The following is a 20,320-nucleotide window of genomic DNA, read 5'->3' as shown; positions in this document are numbered from 1 at the left end:
TTGACATATTAACTGATCATGTACTTACCTCCTTATCTTAACGTCTCTTTCAAAAATTTCGGACCAAAAAATTGTTTATTTTTTGGTCTAGACCGAAAAATAAAACGTTCAAAAAAATTGAACTTAATCAGGGCCCTAATATGTAGGCTCGCCCTTAGGGCTCCAAAATCTCATAAACGGGGCTGACAATTGCACAACATCAATTCCACTTCCACAATTTCTAATTTCAGTTCAAAATCTCAATTCACATCTAACTTTTTATTTCACGGAAGAGGGTGTTCTCAGGTCGGCTGAACTTGAGGCGGTAAGCCTTGCTCGCGAGAGATCTGATAGAGGTTAGAGACGACTTCCACAATTTCTAATCTCAATTCAATTTCACGACATCTCATTTCACTTTCACAATTTCTAATTTCAATTCAAAATCTCAATTCACATCTAACTTTAATTTCACCAACTTCTAATCATGCTCCAAACTCCATTCCCATAAAAAATAAAAAATTGAGTTATTAATTGATACTTGTGCTAGAATACTGAATACATACCTCCAACTGAAGAACTTCCGCGCGTGACCTGGCAACTGGCAACGTGAGAATTGAGTTTTTGGGCTTTCGGTATCGGGGTTTTTTTTCCAAACATGAAGGGGAGTGATGGAGGGACTAGGGAGGTGAAGAGAAGAATGTCAGATGTAGAACGGTTATGCATGAAAATTATACATATCACTAGAGTTGTCAATTTGGTTAATGAACTGATGGTTGAACTGAAACAACTTAAATTTCAATTGAATTAAATTGAATTGGGAGTAATTGTAACTGAAATCAACTGAAAAATGATTAATTAAAATAGACTGGATCAACTGAACTGAATTGAATATGTAACTGAATTAACTGAATTGATTTAGACTGAAACTGACACCCTGTACTCGAATCGAATTCACATGTTACACCAATTCACATACAAATTTGATCATGATAATTTTTTTATTAATACTTGAATTTATTAATAACTGTAATCATTTGTTGCTATCAGTATAACATTTCGTAATATGTGAGTAGGAAGTAATAAAAATCCAATGAGCTAGCTAGGCTCACTAGACAAGGTAAACACCAAAGTCCCTAGTATGCATACCCCTAACTTGATAACGTACCAATAAGGAAGACAAATGGCAAGAGTATTGATCAACATACTCCCAACTACTAAAATATATTGTTGAGACATTGTTAACTCAACATACATCCAAACTCGGAGAATACCGCTTACCGGCAACCCGACAATAAAACTCTATAAACCCTCGTAAGGGTGAGGAACTTCCTCCTTTCAAAATCTCAACTTGGTAACATAGAGGAACTTCCTCCTTCTAATATAAGTCTCATAAATAATCTCATAAACTCTTTCAATATAAATATTGAAAACAATATCATCAATCTCAATGTATAAACTTCACAAAACAATCTCGTTGTAAAAATAAATTTCTAAGCAATGTAAAATAATTTCTGAACTCATCTGTACAACGCAGTAAGAAATCTTACCTTAGTAGCAAACACAGTCAATGTATCTCAATCTCAAGTCAAAAAGGTTCCTCTACGAACCCGCAATCTACAATATAATAATATAGTATGAGTCACTTGACTATACTTTACATATAATTCTCCTAAATGACACAACCTAGTTAATGAAATTTAATTGATTTTACTTAAACGACTCAACTGAGTCGAAAGAACACAACCACATATAACCATACAACACTAACTCACTAATACTTTATCACTGATAACATCACCCAACAACACAATAAGCAAGTAACTTAGACAACTAATTAGATTAAAGGGCAAAATAATCAACCCTGATATAACATAACTAAACTATTGCCAAGACAATCATAACATAGCAAGATTATTCTATTCTTCAAGAAAAAAAATGAAATACACAAAGCTGCATAATAATGCCATTATAGTCTAAGTCCCAAATAAGCAAAACATACATTCTTGCCACAATACCTCGTCAAAGCAGCAAAACAAACTAGGTAGTTTGATTATATAACAAAAGAAATATCTTTGCTTGTTTCAATTATCTAAAACAAATGTTGCGTCATAACTACTCACAGGTATAGCACAATAAATATAATTCCATACTTATCTATAACATCAGACTAATACTTCAAATTAGCCAACTAACAAACAATCCTCACACAAATAATTTTAGAGTAACTCATAAGACTATTGTTTGGTGTAATTTAAACTCGAAAATATGATGAGCAAATCGAAATAAATATGAAGCACGAAACAATTATACAAATTTAGTTTAACATAAATTTCCCCTAATTCAATTTACTCAAGAACCCTAATTTAACAATACCCAAACTTTGAAATTGAAACTATAAGTTAGAACTTACTTGAACAACGAAATGAAATTACTCAAGAAAAGACTCAAAAGTCACCCCTTTGATCTGATTTTCGCCCCAAATGTTCACTAGATCAAGAGCTAAGTTTTCCTTCTTTGAAATACCCACAAACTCAAGTAATATAAAAGATAGATGAGAAGAAGGTTTGAATTGTGATAAAGTTGAACAAAATTTATAAAATCATGGTGTTGGATCAAGAATTAGAGGAAAAATAGATGGAGAATAAGGTGAATAAAGAAGAATGAAGAAATAAAAGGGGAAGGGCTACGGGGAAGCTTATTGAACCCTTTTTGCCTCTTTTTTTTCTTTTGTTTTTTTTTTCTTTTGCTTATTCTATCTTTATGATAGATTAGTTAAGTGAGTTGATTAACCTAGAAAATTTAGGATTTAGTTTTTTTAACCACTTCAAAGGTAAAGTCAAAGCTAGTAAAAGAAATATATATTTTTAATAAAAGACATTTGGAATTATTTTCTTAAAATAAATTAATGCAACTAATTACTAAACGGGTATAAAAATACGGGATGTTACAATCTACCGCCCCTTAAAATAAGTTTCGTCCCGAAACTTAAAGTATTACTCAAATGATTAAACTTATATTCTTGTTTTTGAAAACAGCTCACGAACTTTATCACAGGAATCATCGTAATATAACAAGTAGGGAGTGAAACATATCAAAGCAAAGCTTTATCAGAAAATTTTCAATCACATGTTACCATAACAACTTTCAACACTAATGCTGTAGCACATGCGAATGGTCATTAATGTATCGCCGCAACTGAGAAACATGGAACACGTTATGCGCACGATCAACGCCTGGGGACAACGCCAATCTATAAGCCACCTCTCTGTTCTCTCTAGAATCTCGTACGGGCCAATGAACTTAGGGCTCAACTTGCCCTTCTTCCCGAATCTCATCACTCCTTTCATAGGAGAAACTCTAAGCAATACCTTCTCTCCCACTTGAAACTCCTCATGGCGACGATGCTTATCACCATAGCTCTTCTGTCTATCTTGCGCCGCCTTCATTTTCTGCTGGATAAGCTTTACCTGCTCAACAGTCTCCTGAATCATCTCTGGACCAATCACAATCGACTCACCAATATCACTCCAACACAAAGGAGTACGACAACGCCTACCATACAAAGCTTTAAATGGTGCCATCTGAATGGTAGAATGATAGTTGTTATTATATGAGAACTCAATCAAATCAAGCTTATCCTCCCAAGATCCCTGGAACTCTAAGGCACTATCCCTCAACATATCCTCCAATGTTTGAATAGTGCGCTCCGTCTGACCATCTGTAGCAGAATGAAAAGTTGTGCTCATCTTCAACTTAGTCCCCAAAGCTTCCTGAAGCTTCTGCCAAAAGTTAGACAAGAATCTGCGATCCCTATCAGAAACAATATCACTCGGAACACCATGAAGTCTAATCACGTGCTCTCTATAAGCAGTAGCTAATCGTTCATACTTCCAAGTATCCTTCATGGGAAGGAAATGAGCAGACTTGGTAAGACGATCCATAATAACCCAAATCATATTATTCCCCTTTGGTGTCCTCGGAAGTCCATAAACGAAATCCATTGAAATCGAGTCCCATTTCCATGTAGGAACCTCTAAAGGCTGAATCATCCCCTGAGGCCTCTTGTGCTCACTCTTGACTTTTTGACAAGTCAAGCATCTCGAGACATACTTAGCAACATCCGTCTTCATATGAGGCCACCAAAAAGTTTGCTTGAGATCCTTGTACATCTTATCCCCTCCAAGATGAACTGAATATTGTGCTGAGTGAGCTTCTTCTAAGATCTTTTCCTTCAGCTCAGGAACATTAGGAACACACCATCTCCCCTTGAATCTCACGCTACCATCCTTAGCCACTATGAAATTGACAGGCTCATTAGCTTGCTTGTCCTTTAAAAATTGATCATGTACTTGTGCTTTCTTGATCTCATCATACAAAGTGGACTGAATCATAAGAGAGTTAAGCTGAGCTCCCAATTACACTATCTCCACATCAAGATTCTGAAACTCCTCTCGAAGATGATTCCTCGAACGCATGGTCTGCAAACAGTGAGAGGATTTCCTACTAAGTGCATCTGCAACAACATTGGCCTTACCTTCATGGTATTGAATCTCCATATCATAATCCTTTATCAGCTCTAACCAACTCCTCTGCCTCATGTTTAGCTCTCTTTGAGTGAAGATGTATTTTAGACTCTTATGGTCCGAAAATATCTTGAATGATGTGCCAAGTAGATAATGGCGCCAGATCTTAAGTGCAAAAACAACAGCTGCCAATTCTAGATCATGCGTCGGATAATTCAACTCATGGTTCTTCATTTGCCTAGAAGCGTAAGCAACAACATTTTTTATCCTGCATAAGCACACAACCAAGCCCATTCTTCGAAGCAACTGTGAACACTTCATACTCAAGGTTACCATCAGGTAAAGTCAACACAGGAGCTGTGATGAGACGCTCCTTCAAAATCTGGAACGCCTTCTCACAATCATCATCCCAACGATACCTACTATCCTTCCTCATCAATGCAGTCAATGGCCGAGCTATTTTCGAGAAGTCCTTCACAAACCTCCTATAATAACCTGCCAAGCCAAGGAAACTGCGAATCTTGGTCACACTCTTTGGAGTAGGCCACTCAGAAACAGCTTGAGTCTTTGATGGATCAACTGAGACACCCTCCCTAGAAATGATATGACCAAGAAAAGCAACTTTCTCCAGCTAGAATTCGCACTTGGAGAACTTAGCATACAACTTATTCTCCCTCAAACCTGCAAACAGTGCGAAGATGCTCTCATGCTCACTAGCATCCTTTGAATAAATCAGCATATCATCTATGAACACCACCACAAGCTTATCCAGGTACGGCCTGAAGACTTGATTCATCAAGTCCATGAACACTGCTGGAGCATTAGTCAACCCAAAGGGCTTAACAGTAAACTCATAGTGCTCATAGCGAGTTCTGAAAGTTGTCTTAGGAATATCATTCTCTGCAATACGAAGTTGATGGTATCCAGATCTCAGACCAATTTTCGAGAAAACTCCAGCTCCCACCAACTGATCAAACAAATCATCTATTCTTAGCAAGGGGTACTTGTTTTTCACAGTAACATTGTTGATCTCTCTGTAATCAATGCATAGACGAAGACTCCCATCCTTCTTCTTCACAAACAAAATAGGTGCACCCCTGGGGGATACACTAGGCCGAATGTAGCCCTTTTCGAGCAACTCTTCTAATTGAGCCTTAAGTTCTTTCATTTCAGCAGGCGCCATTCTATAAGGAGGCTTAGAAATAGGTCCAGTTCCAGGCATCAAGTCAACACTAAACTCAACATCACGTCTCAGAGGCATGCCAGGGATATCATTAGGAAAAACATCTACAAACTCATTAGCAATATGAACTCCTCAACACGTGGCTCTTCCTTACTAGTGTCGTAAACATGGCACAAGTACATAGGACAACCCTTCCTCAAATAGGATTTCAGAGTCAACGCAGAAATGATTTTCAAAGAAGACCCTCTACAAAACTCATGGACTTCACTAGGTACAACTACAGACACCTTTTATTTCTCACAATCTATCTTGGCTTTATGCCTACTAAGCCAATCCATCCCTAGAATTACATCAAAATCATGCAAGGAAAAGCTATCAAATCAGCTCTAGGGTAGTACTACCACACATAATAGGGACATCTGATACAAGTTATTACAAGTTATGATCACACCAGAAGGAATAGAGATATCTACATCACAAGTTCTAGAGTTCTCTAACCCTAACTTTTTTACAAGAGGTTCAGACACAAAAGAATGAGAAGCACCAGAATCAAATAGCACATAAACGGACATCGAATGAATAGAAAAGGTACCAGTGACCACTTTGCCCTTGGTGTTTGCCTCAGTCTGGCTCATCACATGAACCTACCCAGTGTTCCTCCTCACATCACCTCTATGCCTTTGAGTAGCATTTGCAGTCCCTCCATTGCGATTAGGTGCAGCATTCCCTGGTGTAGAAAGAGAGCAGGACGACTGTTGTTACCATTCTGGGGTCTCTTATCTACTTGAGCCCCGTTCCTCGAACTCATCTCAGGCCTGAAGTTCCTCGATCTAGGATTACTAAAACATTCATAAGCACGATGCCCTTTCCTTCCACAATGATTACACTCCACCAAATTACCATCACAATCCTTGCCAGGGTGGTTCTCACTACAACGTTTGCAATAGAAAATCCGATCAGTCCTCTGAATCTGACCTTGGGGCTGGCTACGGGAAGGAGTGGAGTTCTGGTTGTCCTTTGAATATTGCTGACTGGAACCTCCCTTGTTATAGTTACTACTAGAATCACGATTCCCAAAGTTTTGATTTTTATTGAAACCCCCTCTACCTTTGTTGTAACCAGTGAAACCAGATGTATCAACCTTTTCTGTCGCCTTAGTAGACCCTGCTGGAGTGGATTTCAACTTCTTTGCAGCTAGTCTCTTTTCCTCAATCCTCTCAGCATCACAAGCACGAGTGTACACCTCCTTCACTGTGGCATACTCACCAGCCCCCATCCTAGAATGAAGATCGGGGTCTAACTTCTCCTCGAATTTCACCGCTCTCCTGCTCATCAGGAACTAACCCCGGCCCTTAGCAAAATGAGCCAACTCCTGAAACTTCACATAGAACTCATGAACTGACATATCTCCCTGCACGAGATCATTAAACTTCGTCCTCTTCCTCATCCTCATATGGGCTTGGAAGAACTCATCACGGATCGCCTTCTTGAACTCAGTCCAACCAAACTCTCTCTCTTCCATGAGCTCTTCTCCTTCCTCATCCACAGTCACCTTAGTAGTCAGATCAAACTTGTTATGAGTCCACCAAATATCAACATCCTCAACCAGATAATAGGCAGCAGCATCAACCCTCATCTCATTCGGGACTTGGAGAGTGGTAAAAATTTTGTCAAATTCTCTAATCCAGTTCTCCATCTTGGTAGGGTCACCCTTACCATCAAAAGAAGAAGGTTTCTTCTGGTCAATTGCTTTAGAAATCACAGCGGTTTTTGAAATATCATTGTCAGCAACAGGAGTAACAAGAGTATTAAGAGCAGCAGCTTGAGCCTCATCAAGTTTCTCCATAGCATTAGTTAAGGCTCGAGTGGATTGAGCTATCTCACGCATCATACGATTTGAGCTTGAGTTTCTGGCACGCCCGTGTCAACGCATCATCTTAAAAGCACAACAAAAACAAAGATAAACCAAAAATGATTCACCCTTACCAAATGATTCTTAACAAGAGAAGGGAAGGAAAATAAAATAAAATAAATAAATCAAGCAAGAACATGAAAAGAGAAGTATATATCATCAGCTCATAATAGTATAATTCCTTATCTTCCCATATCACTTCCTCACAACGCTTTTCAATTTTAATAAGTTTATTTACCTATTCTTGATTAAAGTTGTCTTGAGGAAATCTTAGTAACCTAAAGCTCTGATACCAACTCTAACAACCCCGAATTTCCAATACTTCTAAAATCAATTTAAAATAAATAAACTCAGAAATCCAAAGGTGTTACGCCGCGATAATATTAATAGAGGTGGCCATTGGGCGGGTCCAACCGGACCCAGCCCGGACCACCCAAAAACCGGTTCAAAACCGGCCCGGAACCGTCCAAAACCCAGGGCTAGAGCGGGACGATTGGTGGAGGAAATGAACCGGCCCGGACCGCCCTGGAACCGCAGTTTGAACCGCCCGACCATTGAACCGTTAAAAAACCGCCTGTTTTCCTAAGGAGAGAGGGAGAGAGAGAAGAGGAAGCATTGAACCGTTGGTCTGGTCCTGAACCGACCCGTTCATTGAACCGCATTGTAACCGGTTCATGGTTGACAAATGCGAGCCCTGAACCTGAACCGGACCGGACCGATCAACTATCCGGTCCAGTCCAGGTTTATGGTTGACTGAATCGGCCCGGCCTCGGAACCAGCCCTGAACCGGCCCGGCCCGGACCGTGGCCGCCTCTAATTATTTATAATAACCGCAAGGCTAATGGTTCTAATTAAAACATTAAACAATAAGTTTTAACTAATTATTACAGACCAACTAAATAAAATGTAAATTAATTATTACAAGCTAGAACATAAATCTTATAGTCAAATAAATAAATAACAGCGGAAGTCTTTTAAAGTCCTATTAAATGAAAAGGGATCCAACGCACTCTTTAACCCAACTAGAGCTAACTATCTTCAAGTCCCTGCACATTAAACACTGTAATATCAGCCAAAGGCTGAGCATGATTTAATACTGAAATAAAACAAAACCATTCAATGTGCAGGTAAGATATATAGGAATATCTTACAAATTCATTTAAAAGCAATACAGATTATATATAAAATATATTAACTTTCTAACAACCTCAAATCCGATCTTTCTTTCTTTCTGAACTATTCTGTAAAAGTTTCAAGTATAACATTTCGTAATCTGTGAGTAGGAAGTAATAAAAATCCAATGAGCTAGCTAGACTCACTAGACAAGGTAAACACCAAAGTCCCTAGTATGCATACCCCTAACTTGATAACGTACCAAGAAGGAAGACAAATGGCAAGAGTATTGATCAACATACTCCCAACTACTAAAATATATTGTTGAGACACTGTTAACTCAACATACTTCCAAACTCGGAGAATACCGCTTACCGGCAACCCCACAATAAAACTCTATAAACCCTCGTAAGGGTGAGGAACTTCCTCATTTCAAAATCTCAACTTGGTGACATAGAGGAACTTCCTCCTTTTAATATAAGTCTCATAAATAATCTCATAAACTCTTTCAATATAAATATTGAAAACAATATCATCAATCTCAATGTATAAACTTCACAAAACAATCTCGTTGTAAAAATAAATTTCTAAGCAATGTAAAATAATTTCTGAACTCATCTGTACAACGCAGTAAGAAATCTACCTTAGTAGCAAACACAGTCAATGTATCTCAATCTCAAGTAAAAAAGGTTCCTCTATAAACCCGCAATCTACAATATAATAACATAGTATGAGTCACTTGACTATACTTTACATATAATTCTCCTAAATGACACAACCTAGTTAATGGAATTTAATTGATTTTACTTAAACGACTCAACTGAGTCGAAAGAACACAACCACATATAACCATACAACACTAACTCACTAATACTTTATCACTGATAACATCACCCAACAACACAATAAGCAAGTAACTTAGACAACTAATTAGATTAAAGGGCAAAATAATCAACCCTGATATAACATAACTAAACTACTGCCAAGACACTCATAACATAGCAAGATATTCTATTCTTCAAGAAAAAAAAAAATGAAATACACAAAGCTGCATAATAATGCCATTATAGTCTAAGTCCCAAATAAGCAAAACATACATTCTTGCCACAATACCTCGTCAAAGCAGCAAAACAAACTAGGTAGTTTGATTATATAACAAAAGAAATATCTTTGCTTGTTTCAATTAACTAAAACAAATGCTGCGTCATAACTACTCACAGGTATAGCACAATAAATATAAATCCATACTTATCTATAACATCAAACTAATACTTCAAATTAGCCAACTAACAAACAATCCTCACACAAATAATTTTAGAGTAACTCATAAGACTATTGTTTGGTGTAATTTAAACTCGAAAATATGATGATCAAATCGAAATAAATATGAAGCACGAAACAATTATACAAATTTAGTTTAACATAAATTTCCCCTAATTCAATTTACTCAAGAACCCTAATTTAACAATACCTAAACTTTGAAACTAAACTGAAATTCGAAATTGAAACTATAAGTTAGAACTTACTTGAACAGTGAATGAAATTACTCAAGAAAAGACTCAAAAGTCACCCCTTTGATCTGATTTTCGCCCTAAACATTCACTAGATCAAGAGCCAAGTTTTCCTTCTTTGAAATACCCACAAACTCAAGTAATATAAAAGATAGATGAGAAGAAGGTTTGAATTGTGATAAAGTTGAACAAAATTTATAAAATCATGGTGTTGGATCAAGAATTAGAGGAAAAATTGATGGAGAATAAGGTGAATAAAGAAGAATGAAGAAATAAAAGGGGAAGGGCTACGGGGAAGCTTACTAAACCCTTTTTGCCTCTTTTTTTCTTTTGTTTTTTTTTTCTTTTGCTTATTCTATCTTTATGATAGATTAGTTAGGTGACTTGATTAACCTAGGAAATCTAGGATTTAGTTTTTTTGACCACTTCAAAGGTAAAGTCAAAGCTAGTAAAAGAAATATATATTTTTAATAAAAGACATTTGGAATTATTTTCTTGAAATAAATTAATGCAACTAATTACTAAACGGGTATAAAAATACGGGGTGTTACAGAACTTAAGGAAGCTTAGGCTAGGCTCGTTATGGTCTCGAGTCGAGCTCGAATAGTTTACGAGCCACTCAGGCTCATTAACACCCCTTCACTCACTTACATCATCTAACATAAACTAATCGTCCTAAGTTGAGAGTCAACAGAAATATGAAGTTAGATGTACGTAATTTTTTGTTTATCTTATGAAGTAGATGAAACAAAAATTTAAGAACTTAAAGCAACATGTAAATCCAAGAACTTAGAAACGATTAACTTAAATGAAGCATTGTTATATTGAACTAATCTACCGAGTTACACTGTTTTACATTTGTTGCAACTGAATTAGATGCTTTCGTTTCCGAAATGAATTCAACTTAAAGATGATTAACTTAAGTAGAATATTGTTATTATCTTGAATTAGTTTATCGACTTGCATTGATACACTCATTCCAATAACATGTTTCAATTTAAGTAAATGTTTTGAGTTTCAATTACTTTACCGACTTATGTTGATACATTTATCTAATGTAACATCAATTTCTTTCAGTTTGGCTAAGATACATGAGTTTCAAATTGAATATAATTTGTTAATGATTAACTTAAATGGAGTATTATTATCTTGAATTAACTTATCGATTCACATAGATACCTTGAACTAATCTACTATTAACTTATTTTACGTCGATTTTATGTTTCCAATTTTCAAATGCATAGATATTAATGACTAGTATAGTTATATTAATCCATTGATCTAATATAGTAAGAACAAGACATTGATCTAATCGACTTTTAAATAAATGTCTAACTCGTCTTTCAATGAAGTTTATAAGAATTTATACCAATATGAGACGTTCTTTTTAACCAAACATGATGTAATTTGCATACAACTAAAAGTTTGAATATCGACTTATATAAAATTGTCTTATTCCGATGTGAAACTAAATAAGTCACTAACTAACTAATGGCTATGTTTAATGACTTTAATAATCAGTCTAATCATTAATTAGTGTGGGACTTATAAATTTTGATTGTTAATTGTTCGGTAGTTTGTGTTCACAAAGAAGTGAAGAACAAAAGTATGATATCTTAATTATCGAATTTCCAACCTCCAAAGTCAAAACTATAATCCAAATTTGATAAATCACTGATTGATCATATTCATTAATGATTAATCACTTTAAAGTTTAAATCTTTAATGTATATCAATATATGTATTAATGCAAGTTTTGACATGTTAATTGAGTTTAGCCTTAATTAGTCAATAATATATATGTATTAGCCAATAATATAAGTCAAGTCTTAGTTCAGTTTAGTTACTTTTCGCATTGGTAATATAAATTTGACATGTTAATTGTTATAAATTACGATTTTGTAACTTAATAAGTAATCTAAGTACTTACGTAGAGTACTATTATTATCATGAAATAAACTTAGGGTACTATTTAAGTAGATGGTTTGAGTTTCAATATGAATCTAACATAGAGATGATTAACTTAAATGGAGTATTGTTATATTAACCAATCTACCGAGTTATATCATTCTACATTTGTTGCAACTGAATTAGATGCTTTGGGTTTTGAAATGAATTCAACTTAAAGATGATTAACTTAAGTAGAGTATTGTTATACTTACATAAATGAGCTATTGCAACCCCTAAAAACCGTTGCAATAGACTCGAAAACCGTTGCAACAGAGCTATTGCAACGGTCAAACAATCGTTGTTGTTGCTGCCCTTGCATTAGCTCTAATGCAACGGTCTTGGACACCTAATGCAACGGCCAATTGCAACACTAAATAACCGTTGCAATAGTTTTAATGCAACACATGTTTATTGTCTAATGCAACACCTCTATGGTATCCCATGAACCGTTGCAATACATATGATGCAACACGTTTCATAGTCTAATGCAACACCTCTATGGTATCCTATGAACCGTTGCATTAGATATGATGCAACACATTTCAAAGTCTAAGGCAACGCCTCTATGGTATCCCATGAACCGTTGTAATTTTTTTTCCATATTGTGGCTACACGCCTGCTGCAACGACGGATCTACAAATATGTATATATCAACCTGTTAATTTGATGTTGATGCAAAGCCGAAATAATTCAAAAAAAATCCAAATAAACATAATGATAAAAATTTAGATTTCCAAAAGGACCCATAAATATATTCATGGTCATCCAATCGTTCGATAATTTCCAACACCAAGAACTTAATATAGTACTATCTATATCAAATCCCAAGAGAAGTTTAATCACCTAACATATTTACTTCCAACCTAATATATATGCACCAAAAAATATCTACTTCTAGCATAAATATATGTCCATTGAATAAGATCACTAGCTAGTCGCCTAATTAATTGCAAAACCATGCTCCACTTTTAAGCGAGATCCAATGCCCAAAAATTGTCATTCGTGCGACTGCAATTGTTCTTCATGTGATACATTTTATTCTCCTTGATGTACCTATAGAATTATACAAAGGTTTAATAAAGTACGACATATGATTCTAATAATATATATAGAGACAAGGGACTAATCATCATCACGGGATATTGAAGATCAGAAAAGATATAATGCATAAATCTTACATGATTTAACAAGTGTGTCTCGGAAGATAATTCTTGTTCACCATTCTGCTCAAGGATTTTTTGCCACTGTTCCCAAAAAGCGATCGAATTCTTGAACGATCTCATTTGTGGGTCCAATTGGCTGCCCATTGGAGTTAGAAATAAGAAAAGGGCGTTCTGTTTTTGTACGATCATGAACCTTAACCAATTTTGTTGGTCCTCGATGCTTCTTGGTTTTTGGAGCTACAAATACGAAGTTAGTGTAATCAAAACAAATATAAGAAAAAGGCATCAAATAGAAGGGAAAAAAATTACTAAAGTAGTTAGGGAAGATAGTTATTTGAGTGTGTGTGTATTATGACGGAACCAAGGTTAGAAGTAAGCTCTCAAGTATCGTTAGAGCTTCCTTATTTGAGTTTCCTTATGACTATTATAGTTAGTTGAATACACTTACTCTAAACGAACCAACTTATGCAGCAGCTCATAAGTCATATCTCACAGCATACGAACATATCAAAGTTCTTTCCTGATTTTCATGCACTGTACGCTTACTTTAAACGAATCAACTTGTTTGTTTGTAAATATCAAGTTGGCAACATGTCAACAAAATTCAGAATTAATTAATCGCCTCACCTCTCTACGTAGAAGCGAGTTGAGGGAGCTACAATACCTCTCTCAACATTTTCCACCCTTGCATCCCAACCAACCCCACCACACCCCTGCCCCTGTAACCCCACTAGCAGCATCCCCCCCCCACCCCCCCCACACCCCACCCCACCCCGCTGCATTCCCACCAGCAGCACCCCCCACCCCTCCCCAGCCAGTCCCCACCCTCCCCTGCCCCTGCTGTGTTCCCATCAGCAGCACCCCCTACTGGTGTGTTCCCACCAGCAGCATCCCCCGCTGTGTTCCCACAAGAAATGCATTAGAGAATTAGGTGATCATAAATTATGTTTTCCCCTTTTCTACTTAATCATTCCTTTGTTCAAGTTTCTTTGGAATAGGCAATGCAAATATAGGAAAATATGCTAGTTTTCCAGCTTGTAGTCAATCATATGTTGTTGTGGAATTAAGTACTTTTTGGTGCTTATGAAATGTTGTAGAACAATATTTCAGAAAATTCATTAGTTATCTCAATAAAAAGCTTTACAAAAACTCCTACACATAGAACCAGATAGCTTGCAGATTGTTTGAGAATAACCAAGAGGAAAAAGATCCTTACAAAAATTAGTTTACCAAAACAAAAATTTAGAAATGTCAGACAGAAACCTAAAAATAAATAACATGACACTCGAACGCGAATGAAAGTTTTGCATGAGAACAACTATAAACAGCTGCTCCAAAAAGTGAAATACACTAAGCTGCAAGTCAATCCACATTCCACATGCATCATACATTTCACCCTAAACAGTGCATACAAAAGTTAGACAAGCAAAATCTTAACTGCAGCCAGCAGGTGTCCAGCATATATTTCTTTTTGCTTGGGTTTGTGTCTATAAACAAAGACGCTGCAAAACATTAGATTAAATCACGAGCTCTGAAGTAGATTCTGCACACTCTCAAAATGTGTGATGCAAGAATGAGCACAATATATTCATCATGGAAATTCCCACTTATCCTTATTTGAGAGCACACATGTTCAAGAAATAATACATTTCCTACTTTCCTTGCACGTATTCAAAATATAATGTCCTAGTCGATTCCCTTAAACTCCATATCCAAGGATTTCTTTTAATACTATTTTCTCCACTTCACAACCAGTATTCTGTCCTTTAATTAATCTATTAGCTAAACAGAATGTTTCTGCATACAGTATGCCCACCCCACCCACCCACACCCCCGAAAGGAAAAGGAAAAAGGGGAAAGAAGCTGCAACGTTGACAAGATTGACTCTAACAACATGAGCCAGGAACCAACTTCGGACACACTATCCACAATCCCTCATGCATCAGTGTCCCGTAAAGGAAAAATCTGAAAGTACCTGCATCCGAGTGACAAGTACCCAGATCGGATTTGTAAGCAAAACATTCAAGGATCTGCAAACAAGAGCCTCTTACACATTAGTCTGAAATGATACAAAACAGTGATAATATCTATAAAAAACTGTGAACATAGCCATTGGACAACATATCTCATATAAAAGGAGAACATCAAAAACTACCAGACACATAGAACCAGATAGCTTGCAGATTGTTTGAGAATAACCAAGAGGAAAAAGATCAAAAACTACTCCTACATCTTGTTTTGGCCTTGTTTTTGGGTTGAATATGCAGATTGACTGTTATAATGATCCTAAATTGATGGAAAGGCTGATGGAGGCAAGGTATCCCTTCCAAGCATAGTGAAACCACAAGTTGCCTGTGGTGTATCAAGTGCTCACAGCATGGTAATGTACTATATTTATTACTCTTTATTTAGTAACTGCAGAAAGCTATCTTCAAAATATCAATGTTTGATAGGTTATGAAGAACCATTACATTCTTCACAAATTTTTACTGGAGTCTGACTTCATTCAATTACAAAAACATGCTTCAGTTAAGTCTCAAAATTCAACAGCAAACTGATGCAGATATAGTTTGAGTGGCCAAATTTAGACTAAAGGTATCAAGAGGTTTTAGAGTTAATATTGCAACTTATATATGTTTGACATGGTAGATTATATGATAATTTTAATTCACTGCTTAGAACTTATGTAAATCACATTGTTGTGATACTGCAAATAGCTAAGTAACTAAAAAGGTTAGTAAATAAATAGGTTGTTGTGCATTTACTGTTGCTTTCATTAGCTTGGAGTAGCAAACAACAAATATCCTCATATACAGACAAACTTACTACAATTTTTTAATAAGTGCATGTAATTTGTGAAGAAACCACATGTTAATGCCAATGATAATGGAACTTCATTCCCCAAAAATATATTTCGTAGTACATAGCAGCTTATGGTATCATGATACTTCAGTTCAGTGCCACCAATTGTGCATTACGGCGTGTTTACCTTTAAGCCAACGACCTACAAAACAGCAGCTTCAACTTTAGACCTCCTTATTCTTATTCTGCTTCTCCTGGCTAGCTACCTACCTACTGCAATTCATCGACTACTAGTAGAGCCAAATTAATGTAAACTTATATGTATTATGTTTAATTTAATTTGATTTCAAGTGGTAATTTACTTTAGTGTCTATATATGAACACCAACTTGAAAGAAAAAGGATCTCGTTTGTCAAAAGGTTATGGTCCTTCGAAAAAAGAAATACTAGATTATATACTGAAATCAAAAGAAACAGAAGAACAATATCTCAATCAAAGCAAAAAATTCAAGAATCAAAGAAAAAAGACCGTGGTCTACGTTCCCGGCGACGAGCAGATGCCGACGACGATGCAGACAAGATGGCGCGTCGAACGAGAAGTGAGAGGAGGATTTAGGGTCGGCGAGTCGGACGAAGCGGAGGAGGGTCGTCAACGTCACCACCGTCGGCTCGCGAAACTGATGCAGACGACGATGACGATGCAGAATTTTCATGTGTGGTGATAGCGAAATTGCAAAAGGGTTTAGCGAGGGTAATTTGGTTCCTAATTTCTACCAAGTAAACCGTTATTTTGAATATAATTATTTTTACAGAATTTATTATTATTAATAATGAATTGAAGCACCACGTTGCCATTAAAAAATAAAAAAAATAAAAAAACCTAATAATTTTAATGGCAAAGATAACACACATTAAGATAAGTGTTAACTGATATATTTTCAATACAAGCTAAGATAACAGCTCTTATGTCAAAATGTTAAATTTGTTTTTACATAGCAGTTGCTAAGATAAGAGTTAATTTAACCGTGTTATCTTTGCCCTTTTTTGTAATAGTGTTAGTGCTTTGACCCAAAATTTCATAGAAATGGAGGAATTGAATACTTAACTCAGAAATATAAGAAATCGTAGAAAATCACTTCAATAAAGAAACATCATTCAGGGGAAATAGTAACCCAGAAATCAATCAAATATAGGTAAAGATTAGAGTTTGATTCGTGAGTTACCTTGCCGCCGAACTGGCCGCTGAACTTGCCGCCGAACTTGCCACTGACCTCCACCCGCCTCACCACCTGCCATAATAAAAAAAGTTAGGGTAGACTGTAGAGTAGAAACTCGTTACTCATCAATCAAATGATCCACAAATCGAATTTCCATCATAACTAAAGAAACATCACCTGAAAACCGTTACGATCTCGCCGGAAGCAGCATCAAGTCACCGGAAAAAAAAGAGAGAGTTTGGCGGACCCAAGAGAATGTGAGATGAGCAGTTGAAGCCTTGTAGAGGTTTAAGAGAAGCCGACGAGCAATTAAACAGCCATCCTTTGTGCAATTGTTGCGACGACGGTTAGGAGAAGGCGACGAGCAGTACACCGGATTCCCCTTCCCGCGCAGTTATCCCGGCGAGGGATAAGAGAAGCCGACGAGTACGAGGAGTTCAGGACCGAATTAGGGATTGCCCTTGGTCTTTGATTGTGTGTGTTGTGGATGTGTGCGGGAGGGAAAAAAATAAAGTATTAGGGATAGGGAGGGACTGTAGGACATCAATAGTCAGCGCGGGTATGGGCCGTATGGCCACAAATTTTAGACTATAGTTATTGGATCGACCGTTACAATAGATTAAAATGATGTTGTAGTTAACCCTCTCTAATGCAATGGTTTACTTTAACCGTTGCAATAAGTCGTTGCAATAGCACTACCTGTTGCAATAGTCGTTGCAATAGCACTACCTGTTGCAATAGTCGTTGCAATAGCATTGTTCGTTGCAAAAAGGTGTTGCATTAGCACATGTCATTGCAATAGACCGTTGCTTTATGGTCAACTGTTGCATTAAACCGTTGCAATTGCTTCAAAATGTAGTAGATAATCTTGAATTAGGTTATCGACTTACATTGATACACTCATTTTAAAAACAACATGTTTCAATTTAAGTAAACGTTTTGAGTTTTAATTACTTTACCGACTTATATTGATACATTCATCTAATCTAATATCAATTGCAATTTCTTTTAGTTTGGCTAAGATACGTAAGTTTCAAATTGAATATAACTTGTTAACGATTAACTTAAATGGAGTATTGTTATCTTGATTTCACTTATCGATTCACATAGATATCTTGAGCTAATCCACTATTAACTTATTTTACGTCGATTATAGGCTTTCAATTTTCAAATGCATAAGGCTTAATGACTAGTATAGTTATATTAATCCATTGAACTAATACAATAAGAGTAAGACAATAATATAATAAGCTTTTTTGAAATGTCTAACTCGTCTTTCGAGGAAGTTTATAAGAATTTATATTGATATGAGACTTCATTTTTAACCAAATATGATATGATTTGCATACAACTAAAAGTTTGAATATTGACTTATATAAATTTGTCTTATTCAAAATTATTGAATATATCAGTAATAAAATACACATTTACCGATGTCACATTCTTACACGTTTTTATGAAGTACAACTATTTATTTCGAGGCAATTGTGGAAGTGCCGACTACACTTATTTGTTGCAATAATTTTTAACCGGGCCCGAAAACACTTGGCCAAAACCCGACATGAAGTTCAATTTTTTCCGAAAAAATACAAGAATGTGATTAACTTCTACCCGAACTGATGCGATTATTGCCGAACTTATGTGATTTTCGTCAATAACTGAAATAAACTGAATGAAACTGAAGATAACTGCAATATATTTTAACTGCTATGGATTCAACTGTTGGTTGGTTTAACTGTTTGAATAAAACTGGTTTAAACTGCAACTGGACTGAACTGAAAATGGAAAGGAAAAAAACTGACTAAACTGAACTGAAAAGTTTGTTAACTGAACTGCTAATTATTTTAACTGGTACAAACTGAACTGATATCAACTGAACTGTTTGGTTATAACCATAACTGAACTGTTGAACTGAATTGCCACCTCTACATATCACTATATCAAGTGAATTACTATATCTCTTGAACGAATAAATGATACTAATGTTTGACAATATGTTTTTAGTGTTTGGACTAAGTTAAATTGAAAAGTTGTGTTTGAGAAAGTATTATTTGAACTAGCTTTTGTGTTTGAATTGATATTTTGAAAAAGCTATAAGTATAAGCTTTTGAGGTATATGTATGTAGCATTCCAAAACTTTGGTTTGAAAACTTATAAAACATTAACTTTTTATTAAAATATCTGACCAAACCTTTAGGGTGTTATCGCAGTTGCATCTATTGTTAAAAATAAATGCAACGCTAATTACTAAAAATAAAAATTAATCTTACAAGTCAAAGTATCAAAATAAACCAAATTAAGTTGTCTAATTTAAACCAATCCAAAACTAAACAATCTTAAACAACAGCATTATAATATTTATTAAACTAGGTGAACTTAAAAATAGATTCGCTCATTCGTGAAACGTAGTCCCTTTCACCAACCTGCACAAATTAAATAGGAAAGGATTTTTCTCCATACTACCCTTGTGTTTTACGAAATTCTATGTTGTACCCGACGTTTTTAAAATTTCCACGTTGTACCCCTAAGATTTCTTAACGTTACCCACAATACCCTTATACACAATATCAAACAATAGATTTTGGGACTTTCTTACCTTGTGGGGATAGAGTAGGATGTTTTAGCCTTGTTAGTTTACCGGGGTTTGGGATATGATCTGATAAATTGAAAACTAAGTGAGGTTTGGAGTAGGATTTTCTATTAGTAAGGGTATTTTGTGTGACGTTTCGAAAGTTTAGGGGTACGATGTGGAAAGTTCAAAAAGGCTGGGTACAACGTAGAATTTCGAAAAACACAGGGGCACTACGTAGAAAATCCTGAAACGTAGTCCCTTTCACCAACCTGCACGAATTAAATAGGAAATTAACAAAGGAAAACAAATACACAAAAATTAGCGAAGCTAAGTAATTACAACTCATCCCGTAAAATAATAATAGCTATATTTTGAAAATAATTTTTATAGCATAAT

At 35.8% G+C, this 20,320-nt stretch overlaps 1 protein-coding gene across 1 annotated transcript; it reads right to left on the bottom strand.

Annotated features, from left to right (window-relative positions):
• Window positions 1-7,024: 7,024 nt before the first annotated feature.
• Window positions 7,025-7,573, bottom strand: LOC125493645 (uncharacterized). Its single transcript, XM_048637122.1, has one exon. The coding sequence runs from the start codon at window positions 7,571-7,573 to the stop codon at window positions 7,025-7,027; it is 549 nt and encodes a 182-aa protein (XP_048493079.1).
• Between the last annotated feature and the right edge of the window lie 12,747 nt (window positions 7,574-20,320).

This window comes from Beta vulgaris, chromosome 9 (genome assembly GCF_026745355.1).
Source record: "Beta vulgaris subsp. vulgaris cultivar EL10 chromosome 9, EL10.2, whole genome shotgun sequence".
In the NCBI taxonomy this organism is placed as follows: domain Eukaryota; kingdom Viridiplantae; phylum Streptophyta; class Magnoliopsida; order Caryophyllales; family Amaranthaceae; genus Beta; species Beta vulgaris.
The sequence above is the reverse complement of the archived record's forward strand: the minus strand, read 5'-3'. Positions and strand labels throughout refer to the sequence as shown.